Genomic DNA, 27,772 nt, shown 5'->3' with positions numbered 1-27,772 from the left:
GTCAACGTCCTGTCCACCCCAGCCATCGATAGCCCTAACATTACACCGATGGCTGTAAGGCCATAAATGCCCAAATAATAAATCAACCACTAAACATATTTATTTATGAATACTAAATTGTCCTCCGGTTTAAACGTGGTGTTTCTGTGTTGTGGAGTAGCGGTGTTCACGAGGGACCGGAAAATCCTGGTTGGACTCAAATCCCTTGGGTCGACATTTCTGAATCGTTTGTTTACCTCTATTATATTGGTATATTGCTCTGTTCAGGCCGGCCACGTGTGTGTGTGTGTGTGTGTGGCCATAAAATGGTTGCCTACCTTTTTACAACAGTTTGAGCACACAGGCCTGTAAGACATAAGTCACACAAATTGTTGGAGGTGAATAAAGAAAGTGAAATTTAAATATCATCAGAACAGCAGAGAGAGCTGTCCCCTGTGAAATGAATCAGTCACCAGGTCTTACCGCTTGCAAAACTGACAGGTGTAGGACCAGGTGAAGAAGGAAAACCTTTTTGTCCGACAACAGAAGCAAAGCTGCAATATAATCAAAATAAGACAATAATGAGTGGATATTACCATGGTATTCTTTACATATCTGCAATCCAATGAGATGAGATGTTGTTATAACACGGCTCTTCTCAATGTCGTGTAACGCTCCGTTCACTTGCATGGGCCTTCCCGACTTCCGGCTGTGAATTTCAATAATTGACCGTTGCTAAGCATATAATGACCGCTGTCAAGGATAGTGGATATTTTGCATCAGATTCACGTCTTTGGTATTACTCCGCAAGTAGTCCGGTAACTTATCAACCCCAGCGTTTTTGGTTGCTTACGTCAACGTCTTTCGCTGACTATTTCTCTGCTGATCAACACTACGAATGGTAATTGTAAAAAGACACAACTTGTGAAGTTATTTTTTCGTTTTGGCAAGTATAAAGCTGTGTAATAAGCGGGATAATGTATAGAACGTTGCCGGTCATTATCGAAAATAAGCCTTATATTCCCGATAATGACCGGCATTCTATACATTATCCCTTACGTATTGATCGTGACAGATGATGGTTATTGCTTCACCTTTCCCTTCTTCATGGCGTTGTAGACGTCCTTGTACTGCTGGAACTTCTCCAGCTCTGCCTTGACCAGCACCTGTCTGATGTGCATCACCTCCTCCACCGTTAGGGACAGACACTCCACTGGGAAGCAGAACTCCTCCTGCAACGGGATACGCACATACACACACACACACACACACACACATATATGTACACACACATTTACATACAAACACAAAGACATTTACATACAAACACACACGAAAACAAATGTACAGGTATGCACAAACACACACACAAACACAAACATATGCATCCATCAACACATAGAAAACCCGCACACGCACACAAAAACACACACAAAATGAGTGACCATGAAAACACCACTGACGACAGAGGACTCAGTGTTTGTCTTTACAACCCCCCCCAAGCACACACACACACCTCTCTGAACCTCCTATTGGGGGACATGTGGCTGAGCATGTGACCAGTCGGACGTGTGTTGAGGGAATATTGGGATAAGCGGGGAAGCCCATCAAAACCTGGCCTCACCACACCCTTCCCAACAGCAGGGGGCCCCTCTGGGCTCCAGGCACCCCAGTTTCCCTGAATCAGCACGGTCTTTATTTCTGGGGGCCAGGGTTTTCTCTAACCGTCCATAAACCCATCTGAAATATATGTAGTATGAAGCAGTACCAACATTGAAAAGCAGGTTTAGTTTTATGATTTACAGCGAATTGCAATCTACGTTCTTGCATTGTCTGTTTTACGGGATGATTTATGGGGATTAAGATTAGCGGCCCAAACTATTTGTGTGTGTGTGTGTGTGTGTGGGGGGAGTTGGGGTTGTATAATTTATTTGTTTTCATTCCTTATGAAGTTATCGTTTATCTTTTGCCAAACCCATGCATCGTTTATGAATCTCTCTCTCTCTCTCTCTCTCTCTCTCTCTCTCTCTCTCTCTCTCTCTCTCTCCTGCTCTCTCTCCTCTCACTCTGTCTCCCTCTCTCCCTCCCTAGTGCATGACTAATATCCTGAGAAATCACTGTGTGTGGGGATGTGCACGAGTTTTTGTGTGTGGGGGAATGTGCACGAGTTTGTGTGCGCGTGTGCGTGCATGCGTGCGTGTATTTGGGTTTGTGTAGGGGGGGTAAAGTGCAGACTCAGGCAAATAACCTATATAGCTGTTTCTTCATTATAATTTAGAAAGTTACATAAAAAAAAAAAGGAATAAAGAATCTCTGCGTTAATCTCCGGCCGGCTGAAGGTCTGGCCGCTCACCAGGGACTTGGAGTTCTTCTTGGTGGGGGGCTGGAATAACCTGACGTTGGTGGGGGTCTCCTTCTCGATGGAGTGCCTCCTATGCTGGGGCTGCTTCCTCCGCTCTGGCTGGGGCGTGGACGAGATGGGCAGGAACATGGGGGGAGCTAGGACCAAGAGACAAGGCAGAAGGTGAGGAAAGAGGGGTGCAGAGGGCCGTTATAGGTTAGAGAGGAGGGACAGGGAGGGGGAGAGTGCAGAGGGGATAAATATGAGAGAGCCACATGAATCCATCCATTAGTGATGAGAGCCCCCCCGTGTGTGGTGGAGGGAGGAAGCGGAGGGGAGTGGAGTGGAGGGGGAGAGGAAGTCGGTCTCGCTCACTTTTATTGCCCAGCGCCATCTCCGGGGACGTGTCGTCCATCACGGACGTTGCCATGCTGGAGCTGCTGGCGGACCTCCGGCCCCAGGCCTCCTCCTGGAGACACAGAGGGGGGGGGGGGGGGGGAGGGACATGAATTAATACTACTGACGTCTAGCCGCCAAAAAATGAACAACCACAGACACGTGTGTAAACCATTGCCGGTGTTGGTCTGGCTTGATCTCTGACTGTGTAGAACACCTAAAGTTATGCTCCTTGAATGTTTTATTGTGTTTTATTGTATGCTGCTGCCGTCGTGGCCAGCTCTCAGGTCTCTGATTATGAAATAGATGCTCAAGCTCAATGAGACCGACCTGGTGGAATAAAACTTCAATGAACCATCCAACACTCACATCCGAGTCGGAGCTGTCCAGCTCTGCGAGGCTGGGGGCCTTGAGGAGCCGTTTCCTCTGGGGGACCGACTGCGACCCGGCCGCGTCCAGGCGGGAGGAGTCCGACACGGCGTTGAGCAGCGACAGCGTGCTGGATGACCTGCGGCCCATGTATGGACTGAAGTCGTCTGCGCAGAACCACAGCGGAGAGACGGGGGCTGATCAGTTTGGGGGCAGGTGTACGACTCCCTCCAGAGACCAACCTAAACGGTGCCATTCCATCCGTCCGTCACGTCCTCTCGCGTTTCGTTTAAGTATACACCCAGGGGCTATTGGGGCCACTTTCACTTTCAGTTTGGGCTCTTTCCAAAACAGAGAGAATCGTGAATCAGTCTTTGAACGAGAGGCAATGTGAACGTTGGGACAGAAGGGCAGGTGTTTGAGGTTGATCCCAGTGAGGTGGAGTGAGAAGGGAGAGGGGTTTTGGTGGTTGGAATGGGTGGATGGGGTGGGGGCAGTGTTAATTTTAAAGGGGGGGGGCAAGGGAGCGAGCTTATGTTACACACAGAACAATGGAGGCCGTTGTTGACGGACATGAAAGCTCAAGTCTCTAAACGCTCCACCACCGGGTTGAAAGCGTTCTCGTGTACGAGGTGGGGGGCGGGGATGCTTCCAGCCTCCGTCCCAACTCCCCTTATATACTGTCTAATCTGCCTCACAGGCCACAGGGGGAGGTCAAAGGTAAGAGAAAAACTACAGCTACAATAAGGCCATCTAGCAGCTGAATCATCTCGTACTGGCTTTGGTTGACCTATTTGTGCCAAGAAAGGGGTAGATCAATATAAATAGGCTGAGGAGAGGAGAGGAAAAACTTTTTCTCCCATCCAACAGAGGGGAGGGAGACGTGGGGGAGGAGGGGGGGGGGGGGTGAAGAAAAGCTAGAGACAGCAGATAAAGAGCATTGCAGGCAGATACAATCTTAGCCTCATCAGGAGTTCTTTCTCTCTGTTCTTCGTCGCTCTCTCCTCAGTTGCTGTCTAACAAAACACCAGCCGGCCAGTGCTGCTTTCTACCGCCTGGCTGGAACAAACCTTCTTTACCGATGCCTCAGAATACCAAGGTAATGCTGTTGCTAGACAGCATCCGTAACTAGGGCAACACTGCCCGCATCAGCTGCTCTTGTGACGCAGAAACTAGCTTGAGCTTCCGATGTTGACTGAAGCCCCTGCAGTTTATTTCATTGCCTTTATAAACCCTGGGTCTCCAATAAATCCCCCCCCCCCCCCCCCCCCCCCCTCCAATCCATTCATCAATCTGAACTTTAATGTTACAGGGGGAATTAGTAAAGCCGGGCAGAGGAGACAGACCGGGCCTTTGTTGGTTAGGGTAAACAAGGCCCTCCATTCCAGTCCAGTCTGGTTTAGTCCAGTCCAGGACACCGTTTCATACTTTACCTTTACCAGTACGGAACAGATCCTGAGGCATGCTGCGAGTTTTGCCAAAACCTAAAAGCGGGGGATAGCTCCCTTATTATGATGATCATAACCACAGCCAGGGAACCTGTGGACCTCTGGGTCAGATAGCTTCCACCGCCCTGATCATGTCTGCTGATACCCGCTCTGTCAGAGACCATGAGACGCTTCCATGTCACCCATGCCCATGCACACACACACACACACACACACACACACACACACACACACACACACACACACACACACACACACACACACACACACACACACACCACACACACACACACACACACACACACACACCACACAGCTGAGTGGCTCCTTAAAAGCTTACAGTATGGGAGCTCAGGGAGAGATTTATAATCGCACACATACTCGCTCAAAACACTCGCACACACACACACAGACACACACAGACACAGACATTGAAAGTGTGCACACTTTCGCATTATGCTTCTTTTTTTTCAGAGCGAACAAATGAGAAAGCATGGTGTTGGCAGAGCTTTGGCTTGGATGGGACTCACTGGCTTCAGCAGGAAGGGGCTTTGGACTGCAGCAATATACTGATCTGCACACCCCAAACAATAATCTCTAGCTAAAAATAAAAACAACTGTCCGATTAGGTTCATCAAATGTTGTTAAATATCCAGTCCCAGCCAGCCCTTCTAACCCTCACACACCCCCCTCAAACTAATCCATTTGCACCTCAGATTAGGCTCTGCGGAGTCATACGGACACATGAAAGGGTCTTTTGTCTGAAGTGGAGGATTTCTGCAGAAGGACCCGGGAGGTGGTTCTGCTCTGGTGAGGCTCCTTTCTCTCTCCAATTGGCTGTTGGGCCATATTAACAATGCTCCTCCAATCTCACTGATTCTTGACTAAGGTGACATGTTCGGCGAAAACATAAAAACGCTTTAGTCCTCTGAGAAGTTACATAAGCAGAGCCTCATTTGTTTGAAGTCCTCTTACTGAATTCAGGGACAAATATGCCCCGTGTTTCCCGAGGGATACCAAGTCCTCTAAAGGAGGATTTAAAAAGAACCGCTGAGATCTGAAACGTTTTCCTTTCGAAAACGGCTCATTCTCAACATCTTTTTAGTAAATGAAACATCAGCATAGCAGAATGTTAATGTGTTCCATTTTTATTCAGTTTCTTACGTCTTACTTTTATGCATTGCTTACTATTGATTCCCTGTCTTAATGCTGGCTTTCTCTCAAACACACACTTAGCATTTACACTTTTTAATTATGCCTCTCTGCAAGTAAGGCCATCAAAAATGTGGAATTGGCCAGGGAAGGATCCAATCATTCTGATTGTTAAAGGGAATATACAACTTTCCTTTGTGATACACTGAACGGTAGTTGAGATACTGACTGAATGTTATCCTATGGCATCAATGATTGATGCCATAGCATGACATAGTGAAAAGTCTTAAGCATTGTCTGAGGAATCAGTGCTCAAATCACCCACTTCTTTGCAAAACCCCCCTTACTGAACAAACCAGCGTCACAAATTGCAATGTTTTTAATGGTACAAACCACTGTAAGCATGAAATGAACAGTGTTATCCGCAAGATGTGCATGTGTGTGAGTATGTGAATGTTTGTCTGCGCGTGTGCATGTTGATGTCCATGTGGATGCCGAGGATGTTAGAAAGCAGGTGATGAAGCACAACATCAAGGAGAACAGAACTGCCTGATCAGCAGCGAGGAATCGTTACCTGCCGCATCAAAACTGAAAGACATGCTAAGAGGCCGCCTGACTGGAGAGAGAAACAGTGACATTATGGGACAGTGTTACTGGATGTAGGCTTTCCATTAGTATAGCAGTTCAGACACAAAAGTGGGCTTATGCTAAAGTGTTTTTTTTTTCTTTTTTGGGATAATTGTTAAGAGACTGAACAGGAGCCACAGCCAATAGAAAAGATGTTCTGTGTTTTAGTATTGCATAAAAAAATCTTCTAAAGATTTTTTTTTTTAAAGAATTCTTAAAAAACATTTTCAGGAGTATAGTAGGCTGAACATGGAATTGCAGACACTTCGCATTAACGTTAATTCACATGTTGCTCTACATGTCAAGAAAGCACATACACATAGAAAAAAGTCAAAGCAATAGTAATCATCAAATTAGTGGGTTAACTTAATAGAGTGAAGGTTGAATGGCTGACGTGATAGGCAGCGGCATGGCAGCATATAACAAAAAGGATCAAGAAGCGTAGTTCAGAGCAGTGGAGTTGTGCTTCTCTTGCTTTGAACATCATGGCCAGCCAGTGTGACGTCATCATCATAGTCACACACCAAACCTCGTGTGCATATGAGAGTGTGAGTGTTGGCATGCGTGCACAGAGACTTAGAATACCTTAGAGACACTTGAAAACAACAGCGTCATACAGGAGCCTAGTGATCAAGTTTGATTTTGATATAGAGATTTTGAGAGAGCGAGAAAGAGAGAGCGAGAGCGAGAGCGAGAGCGAGAGAGAGAGAGAGAGAGAGACTCACCCAGCCTGCCCCTGCGGATCATATCTGGAGACACTGGGCGGAGTTTCCTCTCTGCCTTTATTTCCTCCAGGATGCGTTCATGGAGGGTGGGCGGGGCCTGGGCCTGGGGCTTCAGCTTACGGGCTGATGCCTGAAATGAGAGACCCACCCATTACACTGAAGCAAACCCAATGTCCGAATGTCCATAGGTTATTGAACCAGATCATTCTTTACTCACGGGGTTCAAAGGCGGTCTGGACCGGATGAAGTCCAGGATGACCTCGTGGGCACTCTTCTTTAACTTGGGGGGGATGTCCCCGTTCACCTGCAGAGCAGAACCCAGCACCAGCAGAAGCAATCAAACAGGAGAACTGGGGAACTGATGCTTCCATTTGGATGCATCTTCATATTTATTGAGTTATTGCAGCGTTTCTCATACATTTCAATCCAGCCAATCAAAGCGAGTATACTTTAGGTTTTAGGAGGTACAGTAATACATATATATGTATTCTAATATGTATCCTCTGATGTACTGTTCACAAAGTGTGAATGAAAATGTGGTGGTCCATTGCTGTTGCACAATCACCTTGAGGTGAATGAGCAGCCGAACACAGTAAACAAATAGTTAGCTGCATGTCACCAAAAATGAAATTCAATAGAAAATGACAGATGTTTGTAGTGCTTGTCGAGTGCTTGTAGATGATGGCTGGTTTAAGCAGCCTCAGCTAGCTGGGTCTGATTGGACTCCGGGTCTGGGTGAGGCTGCACACCTGTTGCACATCGAGTAATCAGTGTGCAAAGGTTAGACCAGCCATCTCCACACACACTGGGGAGATATCCTGCTTTGCAGCAGTGCACCCTTGCCATGTTCATGAACTACAACAATAAACTGGATTTAACGCCACCATCCTGCGTCCTGTATGTCTGGATTAGCCCAGCGAAGGCACCTTGGTGGAGTGTAGCAATGGCCCTTTGCTACCATTTCCCTTGAATGTTTAAAGACCCTTTGAGCTGCAAGTGACTTGCTGTTGCTGTGCTGTTTTAACTTGGCCAGGAAGCATTTGCAGAATTGTTTTAATCTCAAAAGGCTCTCCTGGTCAAATAGATGTAATATAAAAAACAAGAGATGTATATTAGTGATATTCGATTATATAAATGGGCCGTTTTGGGCCAAACGGGACATTGAGATTATCATATACTGATAAAGTCCCTAGCCATCTCAAGCCTTTACCATTTTATTTGCATTAAACAAATGCTAACAGTGACCATATTTCAATAGACTGCATCCGTTTAATGCTGAACACAAATCAGTTAATGAAACACACTATTCTGGACGTTATCCTGGAGCAAACGGTGAGCGACAGAGTGGGCGGGGCCTTACCATGACCTTGCGCAGCTTGAAGCGCTGGGAGCGGATGTCGTCCATCAGCATCTCGTAGGGCGTCAGCTGGTACTCGATGGGCAGCGGGTCGTACCGCCGCTCGTGCACCTTCTTCAGCTTCACCCCGTCCCGTAGGCCGCGCATCACCTGCACCCAGCAGCGTGCCTGGGGACCCACAGGAAGGGGTTGTGGGAGGGGTGAGGTACGGTCAGCCACACCCCTTACCCTAACATCTCCTATTTGAATAGCAGCGTGTTGGGTTCATTCGCCGGGCTGCATGGAAAGAAGGGCCAAGGTTTAGGAGACAGCCTACCCAGTCAGAGTTCTGCAGCTCATCCAGGTCCCTGCCAGTTTCCCCTGATGAGTCCCCCTCCATCTTCCTCAGGTTCTGGAGGGCATTGACAGACAGCCACAGACACACAGACAGACAGACACACAGAAGAGAGAGATCATTGGCTATTGAGAGCTAATTTGATGATCAAGTATTTCTCTTACATGAGTCGTCATCTAACCTAACCTAGTGGCTATTTACTCTATTCTTAATTTGGTTTTTATTATATTATATGTATATTTTAAATACATGAACTTCACTATAAAAGGCAAAAATACAGAAAATCCAGTCATCTTGTCTGGGGGGATGATGTTCTTGCATACGCATGATACAAGCTGTGTCGGCTGTGTGACTGACTGACAGTCAGTCAGTCAGTCAGTCAGTCCGACAGACAGAGTGTGTGAGATTGTGTGCACAATAACTAGAGTGGGGGACTAGAGAAAGGTGCGGAAGGGAGAGAGAAAATAACCGAGACGGAGAGACAGAGCCGATGCAGAGTTGCAGAGTTTGACATGGCAGTGCGGCTGAGTAGAGTAAAGACGACAGGCCGCTGTACTAAAAGTTCAACCCCTCATCAGCCACTTGAACTGGCCCACAGGCCTTGTAATACTGTTCCATAAATGAATTATTAAAATGCAGAATATCCCATTACTATGTTCTTACCTCTTCTGTGTCTTTCCATTGTGTTCCACAATGTATTTATCACATTATTTCTTATGCATTATTTAAAATGTAGTTAAAATATATATAACTTATTCTGTATTTCAATATTCAAGCACTAGTAAAAAAAAAAAAAAATCTATAAGTGTCAGGGGTCTCATTTATAACCGTTGCGTACGCACAAAACGGGGCTGAAAGTTGCGTACGTGACTTTTCACGCCAAGGTTGTGATCTATAAAAAACCAACTTGACGGGAAAATGTGCGCAGCCCTAAGCAAACTCTGACCCATGCGTACGCATGGTTTGGAGGAAAAGGAGAATTGGCGACACAGACGGTGTGGTGGTGAACTGAAGTCAGACCGAAGAATTGCAGAGTGAGAAGAACGATTATGTTTTATCATCGCCCTTCATCAATTTAATTTCAACCCGTATCATGCGTTAAATCCTAATCAGAATAATTTAAGTCCACTGCGTTATTTCTCAGTTATAACTCCAGAAATATCTCCTTAGAATATAAATAAAAATAAATTCTCTATATTTAATCCCGTCACTCCATAGCCTACTGTCCACTGACGGCGCGACTGCATGGAATAAAGCATCTGTCCAACATGTGTCAATAACATAATATTTTTATGTGACACTGTAAACACATGATCAAATGTCAATTAAATCCCAAGTGTGAAAAACCAAGCCACACTCATCACAATCGTTGTCCGTTACTCTTGATGCTTTTCATGACAAATCAGGCATTAAAAAGGGGTTATGTTCAAGAACATTTTACGTGGGTAATTACAAACTGATTATCCAAGGCGTTCTCGTCAGTCTTATTACCGTAACCCTATAAATACAGAGGTGAGCGCCGTGGTAATGCTGCACCATATGGCACTTCTGGCGGACCATGCAGGATTCGGAGGGAGAGGGTATTTAGGGACCATAACGATTTATTGGTAGGCTACATAAAAATATGTAACTCTATGTCAGACCACTTCTTTTTTAATTCTGGGACTGTGCGCTCCGTGCTACTGACAGAGTTCACTGCTGCAGCAACATGTTGCCACTCACTCTGCTTTTTGTTGTTGGCGATTCCAATCCCGTGACCGCCGAACAAAACTACCTTTCGGGCCTCGATCTCACCCACAAGTGTCTCCACTTCAACCTCCGTGAAATATCGCTTTTTTGATTTTCTCAGTACTTCTGCCATTGTTTCCAACAAGACATAATACCGGCATCTGAGTCTGTTTTATATGCAGATCGCATTCATGAGGTCATTTGCATTGACCATTTATGGTTAAAAAGGGGCGTGTAGAGGGCGGAACGTGAAGCTGATTCAGCTGCGCACAATTATAGTCAGTATGTGATTTATAAAGCAAAGATAGCGTACAGGTGTGCGTACGCAGTGTTTTATAAATCCGAATATTTTTTGGCGCACGCAAAACTTGGCTTCTGGGCGTACGCACATTTTTAGTAACGATCCCACGCACAGTTTTATAAATGAGACCCCAGGTGAGTGGTGATCTATGCACTCACACAGAGAGAGGGCAGGAAGAAGTGTTCTGATCCTCAAAGACCATTGTCTCATTGATATGAGCAGCACAAAAAAAGCTTCAAATGAGAGAGACATGACCATACTTAGGGGCTATCGGAGCCATTTAACAGCTGTGTTTTATTTAGTCCACACACTGACCTACCAATAGCAGAGCACCCGCGTGAATAATTAGGGGCAATTACCCGCAGCCTTGGTGGATGAAGCCACTGAATGTAACTCTTTATACTCATCATTCCCTTTTGTTTATTCTCTCCCTCTCCCGCTCAGTCCCTCCCCCGATGGATACCACCACCATCACCAGCACCACCCGCATCTTCATCGACAACCAGCACCAGCACCTCCATCACAAGCACCAACATCCCTATCTCCATCACTACCACCAGTACCACCAACACAACCATCGACCCACCAACACGGTTCAGCTGCTTTCCTGAGACTCCCCGGCAGCCCCAGGGGTCTTTGTGATCAGACAAAGTGAGCGTTTGGAGGGCTGGGTGCAGAGTGGGGCTAGGATGCGTTTCCTTGGGGATGGAGCAGCTCTGCTCACAGACAACACGTCGTGGGGGGAGGTGTGTTGGTGGGTGGTGGGATGGAGGGGTGGGTGATGATGCATCTTATGTTGAGTGCTCATCTTACACCTCCCGGGTATACAGTATCTCTATATATATATATATATATATATATATATATATATATATATATATATATATCTCTCTCTCTCTCTCTATCTCGCTCTCTCTTCCTCCTTGTATTTCTCTTTTTCCTTCTCCTTTTTCTCTCTGACACACACAATGGATAATTGTACACAGATATGTGCTTAGTTTTCTAAAAGCCCTCTCTCCATGCAGCCAAGTCTCTTTGGTAACAGTTATGTAACAAAGTAAATCCTCCATTCATTCATTCTTTATTTCAGACGCATTACGCACTGCAACAGGACAGCGACAGTGGGTATATAGCGGGAGGAAACACTATAGCACTATATAACACTATATGTCATGCACACATAAATAAACAGAAAGAGTCAAGCGCACACACATACAGAAACAAACACACATAATTCCCTGCCAAGGGGGGAACATTTCCAGGTCACAGCTGAGACCCGCGTGAGTCCAACACAAATGCTGTTGTCTTGTGTAGCGGACAAATACGAGGAGAGTTGTATTTGGGATAAGGCAATATATAGGACAGGGCCTTGATCATTAGTGAGTCATAGCCGGCACCAACGGAGCATTCCCTTCTGTCGTCTGGAGAGATGCCAACCCCACACCCAACCTGCTACTACATGCTAGGAAGAAAGGTAAGGGAACATACGATACAAGTTGTCACAAAGGTGTCATCGTAGGACAAACACAAGTGATTATGTACCAGAGGACCCGTCATAGACTTATCTTTGTTCAGTGTACGACCGGTGCCCTGTTACATACAAGAAGCAGACTGGTAGTTAGGGTTATGTGTTATGTGTGTTTGTCTTTGTGATGACACCGTCCATTGTGGTATGTGTAAGGGTGAAAAGACACATCAGCCATCAGCCCGTCTCACCTCACCCCTGCCCTCAAAGCGGAATGGTATGGTCCAGTGAACCGTGGTGAAGGTTTACGCAGCGTGAGCCCATGTGCTTCGGGTGGAATGGAAGTCAAACATATCTTCCTGTGTTGTATAATAGCAAGTGACTATGTGTGTACTTACTGTATCATATTAGCTAACAGATACCTCTGTGTGTGGTTTCTGATCATTTTTAATGCATGGCACGATGTGACAAACCCCATGAAAACAAATATTCAGCAAAAGTTGACCTACACACAAACTTCAGTCACTGTCTGCCTACATCATCCCATGAAGAAGAAATCACTATGTGGTCTAATCCCAGTATCATCCGCAGGGACAAGCTGGGTAAGCTCTCTCTCTCGGTCTGTCTCTCTCTGTCTCACTGTCTCTCTCTCACCTCTGATTGTAAAGGTTTGGAGAAACTGTTTGGGTATCGGACCGCCTATTCCCTCACCCAAATCACATTGGTCAGTCATGGGCCTCTCTCCGCTCCTAACTGGAGCACGGCTGTCTGGATGGTCTTCTGCTGCTGCTGCCCCCCTGTCTCTCTTCATCACTGTATTAGCCTGTGGTTAGGAAGCCTGTGGTTCGCTTCCCACAGGACTCCCACTTCAAAACCAGGGGCACTCAAGCAAGGGCAATGGCGTACGGAGACGTAAGATGATATAACCGGGGCGGCTGAGAGCCAAACGTCACAGAGAGGTTATCGTTTACTGATATAGTCGATGGTGGGCTCAAGTCTTACTCATCTTGTTTGAAAGCACAAAATGCCAATGGTGACAATATTTACATAGATTGCCATCGCTTGAATGCTGAACATGTTGATTCGTTCAGTATATTGGCCTCAAAAATTATGAAACGGGGCAGTACAATATTAAATATTGATAATTTAGAATATCAGATTATCTCTACCGATAATCCTAGTAAAAATTGAAAGGCTCACTGTGAATTGAAACTGCAAACCAAGATTTGTTCCTCAGACGTTGGCGTCAATGAACTGAAAGGCTTTTTGTATACTCAGACACAGCAGTGTATTTTCTGGTCCGGTGCTCTTAAAGTATGTCTTGGCAGACAGAGACAGACAGACAGTAAAGTATGTCTCTTCCTCGCCTGTTCTGATGACCACGTGATTAATAGGGCAGGGAGCATTTCCGGTGGCGGTGCTGAATCCCAATCAAGGGTGGTTGCGTCAACCCCGCTGCCCTTTGGCCAATATGTGACTCAGAGGTCACATATTGATTGGCTGATGGGTTTATTATGATAACAATGTGATCATTACCCGTCAAGTTCAAGTTCAAGTCTTACAGCCTGGGGTCCAAATACATAGTACAGATGATATGTTAAGACAGAGAGACAAACGTTTGCTCGGGTCATTGTCGACCCACCTCTTTGGCACTCCTTATCTTCTCCAAGAAGGTGCGGAGCTCCTTGGTCTCTGAGTAAAGAGCGCGGCACACCGCCTGGTAGTGAATAGGAGCATCTGATTGGCCGGGAAGGTGGGACGTGCAGATCTGGAATTGAGAGAGGAAACAGGAAGTGAGAGTGAGAGAGAGAGGGAGAGAGAGAGAGAGAGAGAGAGGGGGGGGGGGGGGGAGAGCTGTGTTCAATATTCTGGGTTTTAAACGTTCAAGGACAGAAAATACTTGTAAGTCAACATACTAGAAAAAACAGATAAAAGAGCTGTTTGTAATTAAATTACATAAAAAATTGCACTGAAATGTTATTGGCACACAGACACAGACAAGCATCGTGTATGTCCTTGTCTCTGGACGATGAACGGACGATGAACAGAAGGTGCCCAGAGCCAGCCCTTGGCAGGGTCTTGGCATCTATTCTCCCACACTGCGCAAAAAACCTTTACAAAACAATTGGAAGGACACACAAGGGTGGGGCAGGCCGTCCCACACACTTCACAACACCCTCTTCCCAGATATCTGAGGATAAGTGATTGTACTTAAGATGTATCTATGCTAAAGAGACGTCAACGATGCAAAAGAAGTTAATGAGACAGAAGGAAGGGGTGGAATTTACATAACAAATTAACTTGAATGCACCCTTTATTTTTAGTTTGTCCATTGGAAATGTTGATGCGGACATGCCATGGTAAATATTGTTAATGAAAATGAACAAAATAACGAGTATGAGGTCGCTTAAGCATCTAAGTTGACTGAAATAAGAATATAAGTGTTTGAAATAAGTGTTTGTGTGTTAATATAACTGACTAGAGCTTTACTAAAACTACATAGAACATTTCTTTAGTTTCATTTTTGTCACTTTGTCTTTTATGGTTGGTGGTTCATCTGTCCTAGGTGAATACATTTTGTTCTTATTGCACAATAGTTTTTCTGAACTTGTGTAAATACCCCATATAAAATACTAAAACTAACACTGAAACCAATAAAGACTCAAATAAAAATAAACTATCAAACCTGCCTTAACAATTAATTAAACTAAACTGGACTAACAAACAAAAGTCTAAACAAAATAAAAAATTATTCGTATGAAAAATCATGCATAACTATATTAACCTTGGGACCAACACACCCACACCCCTTTGTGTGTTGGTGGTGTGTGTTCTGGTTATGTGAGCAGTGAGCAGGGCAACTAAGGTCCACCAGGCAGCTTCTCTGCTTCAACGACAGATAGCTCCTAGTAGACAATGACCCTGATCTACTAAAGAGCCCTGGGGTCACCATAGCTGGGCTCAGAGGGTATGGGGGTTTACTAGGGTATGGTGGCTAGTCTGATTTCAAAACAAATATGTAAATGCACATTCCTGTCATGGTATAGAGTGTGAAGTGTGTGGAGTGTGTAAACAATACAGATGCGATGTGAAGACCACTCAGTGTTTGTTTGTGCTTTTGTTAAAACAGTTACTAAATTAATAGCAGCATACATAATAACGCCTATATGCACGGTGGTGCAAAATTGCATGTCAAACCGCATGTCAAATCGCATGTTAATCCGCATGTCAAATTGCACGTTAACAACCCTTTCAGAACCGGGTGTTAACCGGACTCCCTCTGAAAATAACGCTGTACGTACAGTATGTGTACGGTGGTGCGCCCTCGCGCTGTGACGAGGTGTAAAACTCACAGGTGATGGCCGTGGTTAATACAGTTACTAAATTAATAGCAGCATACATTTCCACTAGGTACTTTTCCGTTCTAATTCACTATTCTGTCTGTTCTGGCGTGTTGCGGTGACTGGACTGGATGCCTGGACTCTCCTCATGGTTAACCGGCCAGCACCACATCACCAATTGTGATGTTGTTATGGCACCCATTGCACTTCTGACCATCCCTGGAAGAAGGGATCCCCTACTATGCGTTTCTTCTCAAGATTTCTTCCTCGCTATTTCAAGGGAGTTTTTTCTTGCCCTTGTGGGGGCTTGGGTAAAGGGGGGTCTCAAGTATTTGGCCTGTTAAGCCCTTTGAGACTGTAATGGTGATTAAGGGCCTTACAAATAAAATTAAAATAACATACGCAACATAACCTCTAACCCTAAAACTAAAACCTGTCGTACAACAATATTACAACACCAGCGTTCAAATGACAGTCAATGCAGAGCCCTATCAGCGCCCCATTTAAGCGCTCTGTCAACGTATTCACTCGGCTGGAAAACAGGCTACAAAAGTCAACGGTAGGTTGCATTCTCAAATCCCAACGGCGTACACAAACGCAGATCTCACTCATAAATTACAATATAATGAGATCATCATTCTTTGTACGAAGAAACATTTCACGATGGGGCAGAACTAACGGCCCAGTATGACACAGTATCCCCAGTAGAGCTCCGGTGGGGCAGTAATAACAGCCCAGTATGACCCAGTATCCCCAGTAGAGCTCCGGTGGGACAGTACTGACAGCCCAGTATGACCCAGTATCCCCAGTAGAGCTCCGGTGGGGCAGTAATAACAGCCCAGTATGACCCAGTATCCCCAGTATAGCTCCTGTGGGGAAGAACTAACGGCCCAGTATGACCCAGTATTCGCAGCAGAGGTCCGGGCACGACGGGACAGGGCTCACCTTGAGCAGGTCCCTGTAACATCTGGTGCCGGGGGCGCACCCGGGCTCATCCTCTGCCTCCTCGTCTTCCTCGGTGGCCTCGTAGCCTTCGTCGTAGCAGGCGTCCTTCTCGGCCTCCGCCATGTTGATCATGTGGTTGATGAGCTGCTCCAGCGGCGCGCTCAGCTCCCGCTCCTCCGTCTCCTTCAGGCCGTAGTCCAGGGCGTTGTACACCATGATGCCCAGGGACTCGATCACCTTGAGATCATACATTTATTAAGCTTGGTTTAGATTAAATATTTATTATAAAATATAATGTACTCATAATAATAATAAGCGGAAAAAATGCATTCAAACAAATTATAAAATCATGAAAATAAAATTCTGCAGACAAGTGGACCACACACCATGATAACAGATTGAAAGCCTGTTTATATAAGTTAGTTTTTAAAAGCTCAACAGAAACCGACAGAGCTTAATGAAAGATGAAAGGGTCGGGGGTAACATTGGAAAGGCCTTGAGATCACTGGGGACAGACAGTAGGCCCTGAACTGCACTGAAGATGTGTAAATCCTTGTCTGACCACTAGGGTTATTAAATAACAGTCTAGTGCTATGCTGCAGACAGAGGTTTGTGCTTGGGTAATGTACGGCTGAGGGTAGAATAACATATAGGGGCTCAGGAAACAAGTAGATTTGGTTGAGGAATGGCAAAAGTACGTATTAAATCATTTTGATTAGTGGAACAAGTTATTTCATACTTTTTTTAAAGTAAAAAATACATAGGAATTAAGGATTATTTATCACTCATAATTGTTTACTAAAATTAGAAAATAAACTCAAAAAAGAATTAAATAAGGATTTAATGTGAATCTCCTACACAACCTGCCAGTATGGATTTGTAATGTGTGACTGAACATGCTTTTATGTCCTGGGTTTCTGGCAAACAGCTGTACCATAGAACATACCATACAGTTATCATAATAACCACATGACACAACCATTCAGACGAACACCCTGAGCCACACGCAAAGACGTCACCACACACACACAGTCTCTCACAAACACACACACCCACCCCCAGGGGCAGCAGATTACTGAGGATAGATCATGTGATTAACTGACGCATAAAAGAAAGAAAAGATAACTTCTTCATCGTCATAAGAAAATATGTGTTTTGTGTCACATGTAATCTCTGATTCAAATATTTCTCTGTCTGGAACTAATGGGGATATGCTTTCATGCCCCCTTACACACACACACACACACACACACACACACACACACACACACACACACACACACACACACACACACACACACACACACACACACACACACACACACACACACACACACAATTCCAAAGAAGACTCATGCCACGCCTTTTGAAGATGACTCAGTGTGTATAGATAAACAAAGCCTTAGTTCCTTACTGACAGGATGAACACATAATACCCTGCTATAATTGCCTCACCTCTTGCACTTCATATTAAAACAGGTTGACATTTCTGGGACATTTTTTTTTTGCAAGTGAAAGTTGGTGATTAAAATGCAGAGAGATCATTCGAACGCTCTATCAGAGTGAAAATAGGCATATCTATTCCTCTCAACTGTATAGGATTGCAACACTGTATTTTCATCTGTAGTTTAAATACAACAAACATCCCAAGCTTCTCTGTGGAACACCTAATCCTATACATTTCAATGTCCCGCAACCGTCTCGCCATCTTGCACCATACATCCAAACAACCAAGGGAAGTCTGTGGCACATGAAGCGCTCAAGGAATGCAAAACATTGCAAAACATATAGTACATCATTCGTAATAATTTGTTCATACACAGAATATATATATCTAAATGGACTCTACTAAAGAGAAGGGCTGTGTATCAGTGTATGAACCCAACTATTTTAGTGCAAGCATGTTCCAGACAGACTTGAGGCCCGGGGACAGAGAGTAATTATGACGAGGGGGGGGGGGGCTGGAGCACCGGTCACATGACCCCCAGATCAATAGGGGGGTTCAGGGCTGGGGCTATGAGGGCTCTGTCTGAACGCCTGAGAACCAGGTCCTCCACCACCACCACCACCTGGGGTCAATGAAACGTCTTTGTATGCAGGACTCCACACCCGCTGAAACGCAACCCCTCAAATCCATCCAGGTAGGCACACATAGCCAACACACAACCGACACACGCCTCTGCCAAAGTAAACAACGGGCAGCATGAGTCGTAAATAATCACTTGGAGTCTCCTTGTACTGGCCCTTCCATGGAAGAATGAAGTCAAATGCTAAAAGCACACAAGGAACTGAAGGGATATTGCAGCTCAGACGCTCTAATGTCAGTTGTTAATAAAGGGTTTTCTTTTTTATTCAAAATAACTAATGAACCTCAGAAATATGATGGTATATTCCTATTTCTCGTCTACCTGTGTATGCATTGGTACAGCCCAATGCATACACAGGGCGTAATTCAGTCTAGAACTTACGCCCACAAAAACAAATAATCTTTTGCTTGTTGGAATTTACGATCCATATACAGCCCAAACCTTCGGTCGAATCTGAAAATAAAATTATAAGAAACTAACTGCTGCGAGTGGATAACATCTCATCGCGCTATGTTTGTCATGCTAGACAAAATGACTGCTTATATTTGTGATGCAAAAATCCATTCTGCCCATCTCTCTCCTCTCCCATTCTCCCTCACTCAAACACGTCCTGAGAAAGGATCACCTGTATCAGTGTGAAGACAACTAAACCAAATGTCCAAAACCAGAAAGGTAGCACAGCCTTATAAACTCCCTTCATCGCATCTCTATTGACGTAAGTCAGTGACTTATTCCCATCAAAAGAGCCAAACATAACTGAATGGAATATGCGCGATGAGCGGTTAATCTTTGGCTGTGTGGAATGCCATGCAGCTTAGTTCACACTTCCTGGGCTTAGACTACACCACGGGACGGCAGGGCTGCAGGCTCCAGAGGGTTGGCTCATGACCCAAGTAGAGTGTGTGTACTTTTAAAAATATTCTTATGTAGATCTAAACATACTTAGGTTACAAGCATAGGCTGGCATGTGTTGCTATTTTTATTCAAAAAGAAAATAATGTGACACACAAACACAATAATCTGTCATTCACAGCTGCTCTAAAATCCAACACACACGCACACACACACACACACACACACAGGTACGCACACTTGTACACACACACACACACGCATCACACATCTGTCCTGTTGTTTTCAATATGAAACACATCCCACAGATAAATAAACCCCAAACCACATCAATAATTTCAACCACATCTCCTTTCACCGGGACATCTCAGGAGTGTTTTAAGCCCTCTCCAACATTGTTATGTTATAAGGACTCATCTATGGTGCCAAGCTGCTTAGCGGCGAGTTAGAGACAACGTCTCACATACTCTACTGCTGCGTGCAGTTGGCGTGTGTTTAATTCAAGATCTCTTGTGCTGGGATCTGGTAATTCCTTATAAATATGTACAATGTACTACACTTCCAGGTTCTTAACACAATCCCTCTGACCCTAACCCACTCACGATAAGGTAAATCATATAGCAGTAGAAATAAGCCCACAGAGTGAACATATTCATTTTCATCGACGTGTCTTGGAAGCATTGACTGTAACATACACAGTGAGCAGTGGAAGTCCTATTTGGCCTTGATGAAGTCACTCACAGCTATCACAACAGAAGACAGCTCGCTGTGAGGGATTTCCACTGTCAATCAAACAGAACTGCTGTCACTAGGACTGGAGGGGAGGGGGGGCCTGAGATTAGGAAAATAAAATGTAGAGTAAAATAGGCTGCAAAGGCTATTGTTTATAACTACAACTAGAAAGAAAATGGCAACAAACCCGAGACAGAGGAATATTTGGCTATTGTTCTATTTTGACAGACGTTTAGGGGACACTGCTCAGCAGAGCAGCATGTAGAGTTTATGTTTCATTAAGGATATTGGTAAACAACACAACACACCGTAGCAGAATTTTTGGCAGCCACTGTTGCAGAACAGTCATGTTATTTCTCTGGATTAACAAACTACACCCTCAGCTCAAGTACTACCAAGATACTGACAGCTCGGTCACGGCTAGCACCTAGACTAAGTCATCTGTCAACATCATGATGTCGTAATGTAATCTCTAGAGGTATGCTAAATAAAAAGACTACAAAAAATAGAAAGGTTGTGATGTGATCTCTTTATTGTGATTTAGCTCCAAATTGTTTCATAGACTTGGACGATAGACAATAGACGTGTCAATATACTTTTTTGGGCAAACACAGGTGTCATTAACAACACTAATTATGGTCTGCTCAGTATATTAATAAGTAATCTTCACTAGTTGAATCCGTTACCCTTAAAGTGGCAGACCAATCATTAGTGTTGAGCGATGTTGCTTTTGCTATTTATCAGTAAAAATATAAGGTTTCCTAATCAATGGATATCCATGTCTCACTAGCTTCACAGTCCAAACTTTTCCTCTGACAGACCTCATGCATTTCCATTTAAATATCTTTACCAATTTCCTGACTTTGCAACAACAAGGCTGAAATCACACGGAGACATTCTGCCTCTGAGCTGAAGGTAAAGTTGTGTTTGGATGCTGGTCACCCTTTTAGCATTGTGCTTGTACTCAAATGAACAGATGTTACCTCAAGGAACTTGATTCCTCTCGGCTGTTCCTTCTACCTAATGTGTCATGTTTGAAGTTTGTTGCATTATTGTTGAAAGGCCAAATTGACACGGTAAGTTTGTCCGGTTGGTGCACCCAATCATCGGGAAATCAGGCATTTACCGGAAGCAGAACACACACACAAAGACAAAGAGAACCGGAACAAGGGCAGGAACTGGGGGACATGAAACACAGGTGGACTTAATCAGTCATTAACATAGATGGACATAATCAGTAGCTAACACAGGTAAAACGATAGTTACGTATGTAACTACGGTTCTATGAATTCCGGATGACCGCCAGAGGCGGTGCTTTAGCACTGGATGTTCCATCTCGCGCATGCGCAGGTCGAGTAATTATACCAAAAAAGTCACCTGTGACACCTGGGTGACCCGAGAAAGTCTATATATTCCGGAGTCACCCGAGGTTCTGTTCCAACTGGATCTTCTCGCGGAATCTGAGAAGTCTGAGTGACAGAGAACTCTGGCGGTCATCCGGAATTCATAGAACCGTAGTTACATACGTAACTATCGTTCTATTTCATTCCTACTGACCGCCAGAGGCGGTGCTTTAGCACTGGATGACTAATACCAAAAAGGTCACGAAGAGTGCTCACCAATCAAGGGCTCGAAGCCGTCGACAAGACAGCCGTCGCCACAGGATGAGGAGCAGCGACATTAACCCTGTAGTATCGGGCAAACGTACATGATGAGGACCATGTAGCCGCGGAGCAAATGTCCTGAAGTGGAACCCCCTTCAAGGCAGCCCATGATGTAGCCATACTCCTGGTAGAGTGGCACTTAACGGCCAAGGGCACAGGGAGCCCCTGTGCCCTATAGGCATTCAAGACCACATCCACAACCCAGTGGGAGAGTCTCTGTTTCCACAGGGCAGCCCCCTTCCTGCAGCCCCCGTAACAGACAAAGAGGTTATCCGTCTTACGCAAGCTGGTTGTCGCTTCAACATATGCCCTAAGCGCCCGCACCGGGCACAACAGGTCTGACACTCTTTCTGCACCCCCTGGAGAGCCTGGGGGATTGAAAGCAGCCAACTCGATTGACTGGTTTACATGATGGGGAGACAATCGTTTGGGTAGGAAGGATGGGTTCGGCCAGAGCACTACTCCTGACCCATCTGCGTGCCAGCGCAAACACGCCTGGCTCACTGACAAGGCATGGAGTTCACCGACCCGTTTTGCAGTTGCAATGGCAAGGAGAAATGCCGTCTTCATGGACAGCCGCGTCAGGTCTGCCTGACTTAGTGGCTCAAATGGGGGTAGACATAAGGACCTCAGAGCTACTTGCAGGTCCCATGATGGTGCCCTCAGGGATCGCGGCGGTTGAAGCCTCTGGGCTCCCTTCAGAAACTGCCTGATTAGGTAGTGGGACCCTACCATCTGGTTATCCACCCTTGCGTGTGTGGCTGAGATCGCGGCCATATAAACACGCAGGGTAGACGCAGCTCTTCTATTGTCTCTTCTATACACAGACTGCAGAAAGTGTAGTATCACTATCACTGAGCAGGTCTCCGGGACTTCGCCCCGCGCCACGCACCACTGTGAAAACAACTTCCACCTGTTTGCATAGAGCAACCGAGTGGAGGGTGCCCTTGAACTAAAAATAGTACGGCCCACTGACTGGTCGCAAGACGTCAGTAGTGGGTCCTGGCTCTCAGGGGCCACACGCACAGCCGCAGGCGACCCGGATTCGTGTGCCATCTGCGTCCGCCTACCTGAGACAGAAGGTCCCGTCTCTCTGGGAGGCACAAGGCTCTCCGTTGAGGAGTTTCAGTAACGGTGGGAACCATGGCCTTCCTGGCCAATATGGGGCCACCAGAAGTAGGCTGTGACAGCCACGCTGGACCCTGTCCAGCGTTGCCAGTAAAAGGGGAATTGGGGGAAATGCATAAAGCAGGCTGTCTGGCCAAGCATGAGCCAGAGCGTCCTGCCCTAGGGGACTGGTCCTCTCCGTCAAGGAGAACCAAAGGGGACAGTGGGTGGTCTCTTCGGAAGCAAAGAGATCCGCCACTGCCCTGCCATACCTGTCCCAAATCATCCCCACCACCTCCGGATGGAGTCTCCACTCTCCGGGGGGTGGCCCTTGGCGAGAGAGAAGGTCTGCCGCTGTGTTCCGGACACCTGGAACATGGACAGCCCTCAGGCTTAGAAAATGGGGGAACGCCCACGGAAGGAGCCTTTGCGTGACCCGCAGGCTCTGCCTCGATCTGGTGCCCCCCTGATGGTTGACGTGGTAGACTGTGGAGGGGTTGTCTGTCCGGACAAGAACATGTCGGTCCCTCAGAACTGGAAGGAAGTGCCTGAGAGCTAAGAACACCGCAAGGAATTCCAGCACATTTATATGCTCCAGTCTCTGCTGGGCATCCCACTGGCCCCTGACAGTCCTGCACTGCCATACTGCACCCCAGCCGGAAAGGGAGGCGTCCGTCTCCACAACCTCCCGCCGGGAAGCTATCCTCCCTAAGGGCGACCCCGCAATCAGGTATGCCCTCTCTCTCCAGGGTCTGAGGGCCCGAAGGCACCGCCCAGACACCCTGACCATCTTGTGTCTCTGCCACTTGGGGTCCAAGTGGAGACCATTCACCCAGATCTGAAGGGGACGCAATTCCAGAAGGCCTAGTGGGACCACCATGGATGCTGAGGTCAGTATACCTATCAGTCGAAGGAAGAGGCTGTATTCCAGCAACTTCCCCCGTCTGAAGCGCTGTAGCAGCTGCAGAATGGTAGCTACGCGCTTTGGAGAGAGGCAGGCTCGCATGGCCACCGAGTCGAGCACCAGCCCCAGATAGCTCACAACCCGACATGGTGTAAGGTTGCTCTTGGTAAAGTTGACCATAAGGCCAAGCCGGTCCACATGGCTGAGGAGCATGGCTGTGTCCCTGACCGCCTGCTCCCGAGTTGGGGAAATGACTAACCAGTCGTCCAGGTATGGCAGTATCGCCATACCTGTGGCCTGTAATGGTGACAGGGCTGCTGCTACACACCGTGTAAATATACGCGGGGCCAGAGACAGCCCGAACGGAAGAACCCTGAACTGGTACACCTTGCCCAGAAAAGCAAAGCGGAGGAACCGCCTGTGACGTAGGGTAATAGGGACGTGAAAGTAAGCGTCTTTCAGGTCTATTGATACGAACCAGTCCCCCTGAGCGATAGCCTGGAGGACGTCCGCAACACGCTGCATGTGGAAGGGAAGAACCTTGAGGAACTGATTCAGCCCTCTCAAGTCCAGAATGGGGCGAAACCCGCCATCCTTCTTCGGTACCAGAAAGTAGGTTGAGTAGAACCCATCGAGCTGTTCTTGTGGTTCTACTACTTCGATAGCACCCTTCCCAAGGAGGGTGGCTACTTCCTGTCTCAGGACCAGGGATCTGGCGGGATTGGTGACCACGGTAACCTTGATCCCGCTGAAAGTTGGGGGCCGGCGTCGGAATTGTAGTGTGTACCCGTTGGATAGCGTGGACACTATCCAAGGGTCTGTGGTCTGCTCTTGCCAGTAGCTCAAGTGCTGCTGAGAAAAGCGTCCGACGACCGGCCCTTGGACTTCAGTACCTACCCCCCCTGCCCCTAGGGGCCCTGGGGGGGCGGCGACTGGGTGCCGAACCTCTTGGCGCCTGAAATGCCACCCGTGGCGCAGAGCTATGGCGCTGGTCAGCCCGTGCTGAGAAGTGCTGGCCCCTCGATTGTCCACCTGAACGTGGTTGAAAGCTATAGGCACGGGGTACCGCAGAGGCCCCCGGGCTAGAATGAAGCAGAGGTGCACGCCGTAAGCTAGCAAACTGCCGAGGCACGGCGTCTGGTGCCACTAGGACCAAGACCCGAAGGGGGCAACCCTGGTCTGCCCTCCACCTCAGCCAACCTAGCTAGCCTCAGTGCATGAGGCATGAAACTACAGTTCATGCACGGGTTATCTGACACTGCTTCCCTGAGGTGTTCAACCCCGAGACACGCAGGGCACTGGTCATGGCCATCATCCGCCTGCAGGGAGGCCATGCAGGCGACACAACTATGAGCGCTTAGCATGTCGGCAATTAATTGCAAGCAAATGAATCAGTAGGCAAGGCAATCGAGCTTTAGGCGAGAGCACCCGAGCAACGACGCGACACCCCGACAATAACAGTGACGGCAAGCTACAGGCGAGAGCACCAGAGCGACGCGACACCCCGATAATAACAGTGACGGCAAACCTTGGAAACCCAAGCAGCCCACTGGAGAGAAAATAAACACAGGCTAGGCAATCGAGTTTTAGGCGAGAGCACCCAATCAACGACGCGACAGCCCGACAATAACAGTGACGGCGAGCTACGGGCGAGAGCACCCGATCGACGCGACACTCCGAAAATAACAGTGACGGCGAGCCTTGGAAACCCAAGCAGCCCACTGAAGAGCAAATTAACACAGGCTAGGCAATCGAGCTTTAGGCGAGAGCACCAAAACAACGACGCGACACCCCGGCAACAACACAGTGACGGCGAGCCTTGGTAATCCAAGCCGCCCACCGGAGAGCAATCAGCGCAGGCTAGGCAATCAAGCTACAGGCGAGAGCACCCGAGCAATAATGCGCCCGACAATAAAGTGACGGCGCCAGGAAAATACAGTGACGGCTTTTGGAAACCCAAGCCACTCACTGGCGATTAAACAAAGCGCAACTGGCTAAATAAATACAGTGACGGCGGCTTGGACCCCAAGCCGCGCACTGGCGCATACAAATGAGCAACCGGGCTTAGGCGAACGCACCCGAGAAACGGTGCGAGACCGAAAGAATAACACAGCGACTGAAAAACTAGCCGCCAATTAATGCTCTAAGCAAATTAAAGCCAAGGGTAGAAAGGTGAAATCAGCTGCCGCGCTAGCCGACGGATAGTCGACTACGCGTAGCCTACACACTTTACTCACCCCTGCCGAAATCAAACAAATTGCAAGTCGCAGCCCTTGGTGGACGAATTTAAATCGAGGCACCAACCCTTGGGTTTCAAGGCTACTTGCGACAAGCTAATATGGTATCTCTTACAACAAACAATGTTTGTGTGTCCTGCTAGTACGCTACCGCGAGAAAATAGAAGGAACAGAACCTCGGGTGACTCCGGAATATATAGACTTTCTCGGGTCACCCAGGTGTCACAGGTGACTTTTTTGGTATAATTACTCGACCTGCGCATGCGCGAGATGGAACATCCAGTGCTAAAGCACCGCCTCTGGCGGTCAGTAGGAATGAAATAGAACACATTACACCGGCAAAGGAAAACAGGAAGTAGCAGGGACGAATCATGACGATTTCTGTCTAAGAAAGAAATATCCTTGTGCTTTGGTTGTGATTGCCTTTCCCCACGTTTAATATCCCGTTTTATTCCCTTCCAATATTTATTTAGATAAAGAGTCACAAATGTGATGACATGGATATTATTATTCATCACAATATAGATTATTCATCACACTGTAGTTTTGTAATAATAAAATCCAATGCGTTTACACAGAAACACTTACCTCTGTTGATCTGCAGGGGATGGATTTAGCTGGGGAGAAACAAAATAAAAAGCTGTGAATATATACTGTATATTTAGAACAGCTTATGGGTCTCATGTCGACTAGGAATTAATAGGAAACACTGTGAACACAAATTGCCACCTGCCTCTTAACACTTAACAAGCACACAGTAGTTATCTCAATAAAATCATTTTGCAAAAGACTAAATTAACTTGACTCCCCAATGTGCTCTTCTTTTTCTTTAATCTAGCTTGCTGCAGAAGTTGTTGCAGGTCATTCTGCTGTTGAATCCACCTAATAAGACCTGATTCTGCTTCCACTGCTCACCACTTCGACACTTGTTTCCTGTCACAAAAAGTTTGAGGTAGCATCTGACTAACATTGATCCCTGCTTGTATTTAACGTCCATGCATCAACGGGGATGGGGCAACGTCCATGCATCAACCGATCAAAACAACAATCCTTTCGTGTCCCCCAAAACCAAAACGATGTTGTCCCACACTGGATACTTCGGTAACATGACTGAGTAGTTCACCAACGGATGACCCTCTCAACAAATGGCAGCATTGTATTGTGACAGACTGCAATGTAGAAGTTAAATTGGGCTGAGAAACACATGACAGCAAACTGCATAAGCATACGCGGTGTGACGTTGTCAAGCATGGAGAAAAAAAAACTGCTTTTAAATATTGTTAAAGGGTCATTGTAATACTATGCACACTGGCTCTATGTTGTTAGGACCTGTAATGCTATAATCTGAGTTCTGGATGAGGATAAATGAAATAAAGATCAAGGACGTACTGAATGATGTATAAAGATAGATACACTTATTGTCTGGTTTGATCATGGTTCTTGCATTCAAATGGCGGCAAAGATAATGGCGGAAAATGACTATCCAAGAGACAGACTATTAATGAGCTTCATTGGTCACTCCCCTGGAAAATCTCTAGGCTAGGAAATAATCAATAGTTATTATTGTCTGCCCATGCTGCATAAATGTGATGAACGTATTGTCATAAACCCATCAAATATTTGTATTGGTCTGCGGGCTCTTTTACTCTGTACAGGGTTTGTTGTCAGGACCTCAGGAACC

At 46.5% G+C, this 27,772-nt stretch overlaps 1 protein-coding gene across 2 annotated transcripts in view; it reads right to left on the bottom strand.

The window, feature by feature from the left end:
* The window catches only part of spire1b (spire-type actin nucleation factor 1b), a 33,176-nt gene that overhangs the window by 3,700 nt on the left and 1,704 nt on the right, over nucleotides 1-27,772 (bottom strand). Inside the window, exons 2-15 of one of the 2 annotated variants that reach the window (XM_030370271.1) lie at nucleotides 26,680-26,708; nucleotides 16,509-16,745; nucleotides 13,865-13,990; nucleotides 8,711-8,785; nucleotides 8,398-8,562; nucleotides 7,255-7,341; nucleotides 7,038-7,167; nucleotides 6,260-6,301; nucleotides 3,086-3,252; nucleotides 2,696-2,789; nucleotides 2,333-2,478; nucleotides 1,074-1,211; nucleotides 463-533; nucleotides 318-345 (exon numbers count right to left, since the gene is read on the bottom strand). In XM_030370271.1, coding sequence (XP_030226131.1) covers nucleotides 318-345; nucleotides 463-533; nucleotides 1,074-1,211; nucleotides 2,333-2,478; nucleotides 2,696-2,789; nucleotides 3,086-3,252; nucleotides 6,260-6,301; nucleotides 7,038-7,167; nucleotides 7,255-7,341; nucleotides 8,398-8,562; nucleotides 8,711-8,785; nucleotides 13,865-13,990; nucleotides 16,509-16,745; nucleotides 26,680-26,708 — 1,535 coding nt within the window. The remainder of the gene's footprint in view (nucleotides 1-317; nucleotides 346-462; nucleotides 534-1,073; nucleotides 1,212-2,332; nucleotides 2,479-2,695; nucleotides 2,790-3,085; nucleotides 3,253-6,259; nucleotides 6,302-7,037; nucleotides 7,168-7,254; nucleotides 7,342-8,397; nucleotides 8,563-8,710; nucleotides 8,786-13,864; nucleotides 13,991-16,508; nucleotides 16,746-26,679; nucleotides 26,709-27,772) is intronic. The other variant, XM_030370272.1, reaches the window with a different exon arrangement.

This window comes from Gadus morhua, chromosome 11 (genome assembly GCF_902167405.1).
Source record: "Gadus morhua chromosome 11, gadMor3.0, whole genome shotgun sequence".
Classification (NCBI taxonomy): domain Eukaryota; kingdom Metazoa; phylum Chordata; class Actinopteri; order Gadiformes; family Gadidae; genus Gadus; species Gadus morhua.
This window is presented reverse-complemented; position numbering and strand designations above follow the sequence as displayed.